The sequence below is a fragment of the Salmo salar genome, chromosome ssa11, assembly GCF_905237065.1.
Source record: "Salmo salar chromosome ssa11, Ssal_v3.1, whole genome shotgun sequence".
Classification (NCBI taxonomy): Eukaryota; Metazoa; Chordata; class Actinopteri; order Salmoniformes; family Salmonidae; genus Salmo; species Salmo salar.
The window spans coordinates 84916417-84927338 of NC_059452.1; the positions used below are offsets into that span (position 1 = coordinate 84916417).

At 41.3% G+C, this 10922-nt stretch overlaps 1 protein-coding gene across 7 annotated transcripts in view; it reads left to right on the forward strand.

Moving 5' to 3' along the window:
- Nucleotides 1-7867, forward strand: part of LOC106563228 (retinoic acid receptor RXR-alpha-A) — a 153855-nt gene extending 145988 nt beyond the window's left edge. For all 7 annotated transcript variants that reach the window (XM_014128611.2, XM_014128610.2, XM_014128612.2 and 4 more), the window contains 2 exons: nucleotides 739-844; nucleotides 5887-7867. In XM_014128611.2, the coding sequence (XP_013984086.1) occupies nucleotides 739-844; nucleotides 5887-6034 (254 nt within the window). In that variant the 3' untranslated portion in view covers nucleotides 6035-7867. The remainder of the gene's footprint in view (nucleotides 1-738; nucleotides 845-5886) is intronic.
- Nucleotides 7868-10922: the final 3055 nt, after the last annotated feature.

Here is a 10922-nt window from a genome sequence, read left to right on the forward strand (position 1 = left end):
GACTAAAATGGAAATGAAAAATGTACGAGTTGATTTTACTTCTAGATCAGAGTTTGTCTGTGCAGTGTAACATCATCCTAAAAGCTGGCAGTTTTTTGTTGTTGTCTTAAAACAGGCTTTAACAGGATTCCTAGGACTTTTTCTGAGATGCTTTGTCGATACGGGCTTGTTATGTTGTCGTTGTTGGTGACTGTGATGTATTGAAAATGAAAATAAAATGTTTGAAGGAAAGAAGCGTTTGTTGTAAAATAGCCAAAGCAAAGAACAACTTCTACTGCATATTGCCTCTGAATGTAGGGCTATCCAACCTCTTGCCAGAGTGGAAAACACAAGGTCATAGACATAACCTACATGTGTTGCCTCATCCAGGCTGTGTAATGGGGAGAATTACCCTGCATATGTATATGAGACAAAAACCAGTAGGGTAGATCACATGTCATTTGATAGTGTTAAAGGCTTCTGATGGCAGCATGCAGGTTTTAGGCTTAGGGGCAGCCAGCCTGTCCACTACTGTTTAGCAATAGCACTCCCTGTCTCGCGTCTTCATGTACAGCCACAGACACAAAGGCATATTATATATAACACGCGCGCACACACACACACACACACACACATAAACACACATGCTTGAATGTACACACAAAGCTGTATATGTACAGACATGCATAAATCCCCATTTTGATATCCTGTGACTGTTGTGCCTTGTTGTCTGATGCACTGCTGTGTGTCTCTCCTCAGATTCTAAAGGCTTGTCAAACCCAGGCGAGGTGGAGGCTTTGAGAGAGAAGGTCTACGCCTCTCTGGAGGCCTACTGCAAACAGAAATACCCAGATCAGCCTGGCAGGTATGGAGACAAGCTTCCCCTAATGTAAATTGTTGTAGTACTCGAGACGGTCTCGAGACCACATATTGAGTGTCTTGGTCTTGTCTTGGTGTCCGATAAATTTGCACTCGGTCTTGACTCGGTCTCGGACAGTGAGGACTTCCTGAGACCAGCAGAGACCAGCGGAGTAAAACAATTCTGTTAGCGCATAAAACCGCTTCGCCAGGCCAAATATACACACTTCCTTTCTTAAAACATGAATATCTTAACAGCCGTATCTATTATAGACATGTTTGCATAGTGGTGAGTGCACTTTTTGTAAAACACAAAGGGCCAGTAGTGTAGCGGAGGGTTTACGCTGGTATAAACTGTATACCCCCTTTTTTTCAGTGGGCATTGCATGCACTCACTTCTTAATCCCTACTGATGCGTATCAAAGTAGTGTAGTGGAGGTAAATGACATCAATTATGTAGAACAATAGAGAAATCATGCACAAAGTAGCCTACACAATCGCAAAGCATGTGAAATATATTCACATGCGTGCCACACACAGCCTAGTTTCAGTGGAATATCATCTGCAGACAGCAGGATTGTACAACTCTCAACTGGTTGTGGCATGGAGCAGCTCACAGAAGAATGACATCGGTAGCTGGTAGGGTAGGTAAGATGTTTAAACTTATGATATCTGCCAGGAAATATTAACTAAGGCAACAATGGGTATGCAAACCAGGTATTGAAAATGTTTTATCCTATTTCTGATGCGCATTTGTCATCATGCGCTGTTTGCATCAGGGCGTAGACATGGATGGGTCTGGGTGGATACAGGCCCAACCACTGGGGAGCCAGGCCCTGACAGGCCTACCCAATCAGATTGATGTGGTTTAAGCATTGTTGTGGACTTAGACCATCAAATGTTTGTCTTTTTTCTAATAAAAAAAAGTGTGATTTTGCGAGTGAAAATCTGATAAATCTATAGGACAAATACAAAAAACATAGAAAAACATCGTATTTTTCACACTGGGTGCCTTTCATTCAGCCATTTAGGCTTCTCCAGGCACCACTACACCACTGCAGAGGGCTGATGGAAAGAAAGCAGTCACACACAGCATGATGTTAAAGGATAAGCAGTCCATAAACTTAAACATAATAAGCTAGTAGGTCCCAATCATAAGAATACAAAAACACAACCATTAAGCATTTCCTAATTGAAATGTACAACTATTACTTCCAATTGCAAAAAAACACATTTCACGTTTAGCACACAAAGTAACCAGTGACCTAAAGTTTAAAGTGGAACTGACAGCGATTTAACTACTTTGCAGATATGAAACAGACGATCATATTATCAGTCAAAAAGATCCAATTCACAGTTTTTGCTACAAAACAAACTTTATAAGAGGTTTTAAAAATAGGTTATATTTGACTCAACGTTCCATGACATACACTAAGGCATTGCTGGCAGAATGATATTAATCATGCAGTTCAATACATCATTAATATAATTCACCAATACATTTCTTGGTAGTGCTAAAAATATTACTATTAGGTTATAAATCACAGCTGGTCTGGTACATTGTTTGCTGCCTCCATTCAGGATGCACTGTTTCAGTTTCAGTGATTCAATATTCTGGACAAAAACGAACGAATGTAATCAAACTAGCAAGGGCAATGATCACAAGTCAGCCATAACGTGGCTAATAGGCTAGCATATCTATTTATGTAGCAAGCTAAAAACATGGAGCCTAACGTTAGCCAATGTCATGCCATTGGAGGGTGAGTGGCTGACTTTCCCCCTCATATCGTTTTTCGGTGGCTACACACAGCTAGAGATGCAGGTGTCATTTGGTTAGCTAGCAATAACTTAAATGACTATTATACAGTTAGCCTGAGTGCACTTGCGAACACAAGAGATATGCTATCTACTCCGATTTCAGAGGACTCTCATCTGAGTGTGCCAGAGCGCAGAACAACTGATGAATTTACGAACGCGTAACACCTGCTGAATATGACTGGTGTCAGTAAACGTTGGCAAAAAAAGTTATAATTAGTCAAGAACAGCCTAACCAGCTCTGCTACGGCAAGTAAAATGGTCAGAGTGAGGTGTTCTCTCATTTGTGTCTGGACGTAGCTAGCTGGCAAGCTAGCCTACTTTAGCCAGTTAGCTTGGGTGCTTGGTTGGGACAAGCGTGCATTGGCAGGCGTACTGCAGAAGGACGAGGAGGACACAATTCCCCATCGTTTTTCAGTGCAATTTTGACAGCCAACTAGCTGAAAAAGTTTGAGAGGGTTCATCTAATGTTCCTTCGTTAGATTTTAGCTCATCTTGCTCTGGCTAGCATTAGTTGTTGATCTTGTTGTTGTTGATGTGCATAACTGAAGGAGAGAGAGCCTACCTTTTCATGGTTGTTTGATCAATAGGACTGTAAAGTTCCCAAATGTAAGAGGACTCCTGTGGTGTTTACATATTTGCAGAAATCCATTCAGGTGTATTTTATGGCTTTTGGCAAATGCTTTCTAATGATCTAAAGTTGCGCTGTTGCAACTGCCTGAAAACACTCAGTCCAGTTCAAAGTGAATGATGGCAGGCCCGTGTGGCAAATGGCTTGTTTTTATAAAGGTCTACTGTAGCTTTGGTTGGCTGACTTAGCTAGCTAGATTTATCTCCCCAGAGACAGCAAAGAAAAATCATGATTGGATCTTTATTTCCTCTTCAGTGTTAACCCTTTCCTTTCCAACAGAGACTGAAGAGATTAAATCAGAACATCATTGAAAATAATAATGTAAATATTATCATCATTATTATTATATTATTATAATCATTATTTTATAAATCCTAAGCCCTTCTCTGAAGGTGTAGAAGGCCCATGGTTCCCCACTGTGTTTGGATTAGTAATATTTTGTAGAGTGGCTCTATTTTCCCTCAGCATGCATTTATTCTGAATGTCTAAAGGATCCATATGTGGTTCTGAAATATGAACACAGAAATACTGGACATTTTGAATTATTATGGTGGTGATTTGACAAAATTACAATCATGGTCTTGAATTGGACTCGCATTTTTCTGGTCTCGGTCTTGACTTGGTGTCACACCCCTTGTTCCCCTCCCGGGCTGTCTTGTTCTTGACACAGACTCGATTTGCTTCAGTCTTGGTCTTGAATCGGTCTCGCTTTAGGTGGTCTCGAACACAACACTGCCAAATAGATTATTGTTGAATTGCGACTGTCTGTGAAAAGTTTAAAGGCCCAGCCAGGCATATCGCAATATTTCAAAATACAATTGCGGGAAACATAGTTTGGAAAGTAAATGGCTATTGCTGTATAGAGCAGAGATTGAAAATACTCTAATCTGTATTTTAGTTATCAAAATTCTCAACTTAATTTTTGTGAACAGTAGGCTATAGACTATCTTATTGGCACCAGTGGAGAGCATCGTCTATCCGGTGAATGTGAATATTCACTCTTTTTCATTGCTGGGTCAGTGACACCTAATAATTTCCTCTTCCAGGTTAGATGGACGACATATTGTAGGCTTTTGGTGTCTCCCCTTCTCATAGGCCTATTATATTGATCAGACAACTTTGTTATTCATTGTCAGCAGAACAGGCAACTGTACTTTTTGTCGTATTAACCCTTTAACCCTTTTCTCAGCCGACTGGTAGAGAATATTTTGACAATGGATTTAGAAGTGGAAATGAAAAAATAATCTTGACTTGAACTTGATTGGTCAATTTCTCCAGCCTTCCTGCATTATAATTAACATAATGTGTATCCTTTTGGGTTGCTGCAGTTGTGGTACTGTGTTGTGGCACTCTTTGCCCACTGTAAAATAACTCAAAATCAGTCACCAAAGATATAGGATTAAAGGCAGGAATTCAGTTTGTGAGGGATTAATATTGCACCATTACTGTTAAAGTCCTTGAAGAGTAGGAATATGAAGATAAATAGTTAAAATGTAAAAAGGCTCAAAAGCAATCATTTAGAAAATAATTTGCTCAACCAGGCAGTTGATATGTCAGAAAAAAATATGTTGGACTTAAAATAGGGTCAATAACCTTTTTATTAAAAATACTTATTTTGGTGAAAAATATAAATGACTTGTTGACAACTCACTATATTAGGCAACATAAATTGGTTAAGCCATATTTCATGGCCCATTGGGTCAATTAATCAATATTCAGTTTGCCTATAAAATAATGCCTATAATAGTAACATTGCATTATACACCAATTTAAAACACATTCATTTCAATGTCATTGAATATTCCTGTTTGGACATACAAAATTACCATAATTATTCAAATTTGACATCAGTCCTCATTTAACAATGCTTACCTACCAAGCCATTACAGAAGACTTAAAGTAAGTTTTGTAATATAATATGGTATTGCTGGTATGACCCTCTTTTGTCTTCTCAACTGCTTGGTAGAGCTGTTATTTCCAAAAGAAACATCAAGTTGAAAAAAAAAATAACAATTGGAAGTTCTTATTTGAGTTGTTAATAATAAGAATTTTAGGTGAAATCATGTTTTTCGAGAAGAGGCAGTTAAGTAAGGTGAAGAAATGTATCTGATATAGCCTTTTCTAGCCTAGGCCTACTCTATGCCACTACACACTCAGCCAGGCATTGAACGGTCTTTTTTGCAAACAGTGATTGACTTATATTATTAGCCAAAATTATGACTATTCAGTCTACTCATCACATTAGGAATAACATTAGTAGGCTATCTTACATAAGTCTGCAAATGCGATGATGCATGGAATGCTTTATTATAAAGGTGCATTTTTATGGTGAAAATTCACTTTCCCAGACTTCACTCACATGCCACCTATGCCTCTTTCTTCTCTTTCTCTACCCCTCTGTCAGTGTGTTTGGCTGAAAGAGCAATGTTTGCTTTCTGTATTGTACATGTAGACTACAGTATATGACAGATGTCTCAATTCTGTCATGGGCATCCCTTTCATGAATCACTGTACATCAGCATATGAGACAACATCTTGTCTACATCCACCTCTTATTTTCTGTCACATTAATCACAGTTATTTTGTGTCTTTGATTGGGCTAGGTTTGCCAAGCTGTTGCTGCGGTTACCAGCCCTGCGTTCCATTGGTCTGAAGTGTCTTGAGCACCTGTTCTTTTTCAAGCTCATCGGGGACACGCCCATCGACACCTTCCTCATGGAGATGCTAGAGGCGCCCCACCAAATGACATAACTGCAGGCGGGGCATCGCCCATGTTCCCCTCGCCCCCTCCGCCTCTAACCCCTCTGGATACGGAGGGTGGTCCTGCAAACCACTCCCCCTCGAGAGATTATGTGACATCATTGGATCTAGAGAAGTCCCCCCTCTTTGATGTGTTTCAAAAAACAAGTTCAATATCCATGGGTCTGTTTTATACACTGTACAAATATATAAATATATATATATATATATATATATATATATATATATATATATTATATAACTCATGAGATTAATTGAAAGACAACAATGGACTGGTGATGAAACGGACCAAGGGGAAAGGAAGTGTTTTAAGCCATTGTTTTGTAATGTGAAACAACAACCAAGAAGATCAGGTGTTAAAGGTAGGTCTGTTTGCAGGTGTATTTTGAATTGTGGCGGTTTCATCAGCAGCGTAGTAATTGGGAGAATCGTGTTTTGGACTTGTTGAAGTGAGCCGGGGCTGCATGGGCTGTCCCTGGCTCTGTTCGGAAGCATCTCACTTTCAGGACTAACTTAAGGGAGATTGGTCCGTTTGCAGGGGGGAGGAACGAGGCCCGGTCTTGTCCGGTCCAATTCATTCAGGTGCTGTCCGGTTTAATCCGGTCAGGTCCGGTTGGGTCTGTTTTGAGGTGTACTGTATGTGTTTTGGGAGAGAAGGACTCAAGAGGTGGGATCATGCAGATGAACAGTGCTCCACTCAGGTCCCTCAACCCAAACTCAGCCGCTTCTCCACGTCTCCTTATTCTATTAGCACTGTGTGAACATGAGAGGAGAGATGCTACGTCGCTACATCGGTCCTGTTTTCAGAGGCTCAGATAGCTTTAGTGACTGATTGGAGTGAAAGCCTGCAGTGTGGCCTCTTAGGACCAGAGCTGGATGACCTTCACGTGGCCTGAAAAAGCTTATCTCTGGCACTACTCATTCTGTTGTACTGTACTGACATTAGGGGCAGTGTGTATCTGGATTCACCCTCACATAAGCCCTATACTACATGTGCATTGCTGTGTGCTCTGGAAGGTTGGCACAGGAAGACAAGGAAAGCAAACAAATGAACGTTCTCATCGCTCTACTACAAGCATTGCTCCTTTTTCCTGTCTGCGTTAAGGTGACAACAAAATTAAGAAGAAAAGGACAAATGGTTTGTTGGGAAATACTGTCAACTGATCTGAACTTTTTAAAGTGATGCCACGACTTTGTCATGTCATATGTCCCTCCACCACTGAGACCATTCGTTTCTGCTCCTTCTGTGAATTACAACACACCATAATCAACCTCCACACAGCAACCAAGCATGCTGTTCCTCACGGTGTAACCTAGCTTTAGAATGGCCTTTGACCTGTACAGGATATTACAACAGTATTGATGGTATTTCTAAAAAATTTGCAATTACCTCTGTTTTCATCCCTCAAACTCTCAGTTCTCTACATAACCCCCCCCCTGTCAAACAGCCCCATGTCAAACAGTTCATGGGAGAAGTGCTTCAATGCAGTCATGTTTATGGTGAGATGCTCTCTTATTTGGATTGTGGAGCCCATGCTCCTCCATTGCAAGCTCTGGCCCAGACCATCCACTCTGACTGGAGGATGTAGGCCTGGTGAAGAAACAGAGACCCTTGACTGCTCCACTGCCCAGCCTCCCCTCACCCTCAGAGGAATCCACACCCTGCACTTCTCTGGACAACCCAGTTTCATTTAAGTCAAACTGAAATGTTAAATATGTAACATTATGTATAAATCTGCTATATGCCCATATTGCGCATTTTTTTCTTTCTATGCTGCAGCTGCTGCATAACTATGCATCAAGCATTTTTCCAAAGATTGTCCATAGATAGTGCGGTTTCGTTGTTATTATAAAGGGGTGGTAAAACCCTGTCCCGTAGGACAGCAGACTGCTTTGGATTAACCATCGACTCTAGCAGAGCTCCAGGACCAAGTTTATCAGCCCCACATGATAGCAGAATAGAGAGAGCTAGAGAGACTTAAACAGAGGGGTTGACCAGCGAGAAAAGGGAACTTGGTGGCTGTAGGAGAGCTGTGACTTCCCCCTAGTGGAAGAGATGCACAACTGCTACATTACTTGAATTTTGTACAAGTATTTAATCAGAAAAGGCACTTTTTCATGACATTATCAATATTCATTTTCCTCTTTGGTCAGACAAAACCTCAATTGAATAAGTAGCAATAACCACAGCAGGATTGATTGACAAGTCCTTAGTCCAAATCTAGTTCATGTATTTTAGTGAGGTGGATGAATTTTCATTAGGTCTTATTTTAAACTATTCTGGAAACAGAGAAATTACTGCCGTGTTCAGGCCAATTCTGTCTAAACAGTATTTTTAACTGGACTAAATGGTAATTGTCAGTCAGGAAGAAACTACTGAAAATGAATTGGCTCATTGTTCAAATGATTCCAACTTAAGCACTAGTATAGGTAGTTCTTTGGAACATGAGGTCAAATCAGACTGGCACCCCAACTAAAAGTTCAGAAAAATAACCACATTTTGATGATTCATTTATTTGCAAACGGTTATCCAACTTTTTTAAATGTACACCTAATCTGCTCTCTTGCGTATGATGTCTCCTTTTCTGAGCTTGATTGGGTTCATGTGATTTAAGACCCAGGTATATATACTGCTCAAAAAAATAAAGGGAACACTTAAACAACACATCCTAGATCTGAATGAAATAAATAATCTTATTAAATACTTTTTTTCTTTACATAGTTGAATGTGCTGACAACAAAATCACACAAAAATAATCAATGGAAATCCAATTTATCAACCCATAAACCACACTATAGGCTGATCCAACTTTGATGTAATGTCCTTAAAACAAGTCAAAATGAAGCTCAGTAGTGTGTGTGGCCTCCACGTGCCTGTATGACCTCCCTACAACGCCTGGGCATGCTCCTGATGAGGTGGCGGATGGTCTCCTGAGGGATCTCCTCCCAGACCTGGACTAAAGCATCCGCCAACTCCTGGACAGTCTGTGGTGCAACGTGGCGTTGGTGGATGGAGCGAGACATGATGTCCCAGATGTGCTCAATTGGATTCAGGTCTGGGGAACGGGCGGGCCAGTCCATAGCATCAATGCCTTCCTCTTGCAGGAACTGCTGACACACTCCAGCCACATGAGGTCTAGCATTGTCTTGCATTAGGAGGAACCCAGGGCCAACCGCACCAGCATATGGTCTCACAAGGGGTCTGAGGATCTCATCTCGGTACCTAATGGCAGTCAGGCTACCTCTGGCGAGCACATGGAGGGCTGTGCGGCTCCCCAAAGAAATGCCACCCTACACCATGACTGACCCACCGCCAAACCGGTCATGCTGGAGGATGTTGCAGGCAGCAGAACGTTCTCCACGGCATCTCCAGACTCTGTCATGTCTGTCACGTGTTCAGTGTGAGCCTGCTTTCATCTGTGAAGAGCACAGGGCGCCAGTGGCGAATTTGCCAATCTTGGTGTTCTCTGGCAAATGCCAAACGTCCTGCACGGTGTTGGGCTGTAAGCACAACCCCCACCTGTGGACGTCGGGCCCTCATACCACCCTCATGGAGTCTGTTTCTGACTGTTTGCGCAGACACATGCACATTTGTGGCCTGCTGGAGGTCATTTTGCAGGGCTCTGGCAGTGCTTCTCCTGCTCCTCCTTGCACAAAGGCGGAGGTAGTGGTCCTGCTGCTGGGTTGTTGCCCTCCTATGGCCTCCTCCATGTCTCCTGATGTACTGGCCTGTCTCCTGTTAGCGCCTCCATGCTCTGGACACTACGCTGACAGACAAAGCAAACCTTTTTGCCACAGCTCGCATTGATGTGCCATCCTGGATGAGCTGCACTACCTGAGCCACTTGTGTGGGTTGTAGACTCCGTCTCATGCTACCACTAGAGTGAAAGCACCGCCAGCATTCAAAAGTGACCAAAACATCAGCCAGGAAGCATAGGAACTGAGAAGTGGTCTGTGGTTACCACCTGCAGAACCACTCCTTTATTGGGGGTGTCTTGCTAATTGCCTATAATTTCAATCTGTTGTCTATTCCATTTGCACAACAGCATGTGAAATTTATTGTCAATCAGTGTTGCTTCCTAAGTGGACAGTTTGATTTCACAGAAGTGTGATTGACTTGGAGTTACATTGTGTTGTTTAAGTGTTCCCTTTATTTTTTTGAGCAGTGTATATACTGTTTGTAAAAGCCATACTCAGATGTGCAAGCTCACTCCCTCCTGCAGGAAATGGACTGATATGATTACTTAGGTAGAATAAATAGCTTAGAAAAATGCTTCATAAACCATAAAGCTCTATTTTGTCTATATGTATATGTGTATATATTTATAAATATATATAAATCCCTTCCGTACATTTGTCCAGTCAATTTTAGCAAGAGGGAGACAACTATTTCAGTTGAAACTATTCTGAGCCAGGACAGATTCCATCATGTTATACGCAGTCATTTTTTGGGGTAACATTTTTTAATCTGAGTTCAACCTTGATTCTCTAAAAGTTAACCAGCAGAATACCAGCAGCTCAAAGGCCTAAGAGAAGGTCCCTTGCCAGCTAACAGCAGTTATATATGAGACCTGAAAACATAGTAAAAAAACCTGGTTAATACACTCAAAATACACAAAAATCCCTCCAAAATTGATTGTTGCTAAGCTACTTGTACATTCAACAATGTTATCAGGAGATGCTGAGCTCATGACACAATCACTGCTTTCTTTGTTCCATAAACAGTAAAAAGTAATGAGGAAAAAAACAAAAAAATATATTTTTGTACAAACGTAATTTCATCCCTTGCTTATGTACTCTGTCCCCCCCTCCCTTTTCCTCATGTGGGCTGTTGTATACATTATTTGAGTTAATGTTGATTTGAAATGGGGCAGAAAAA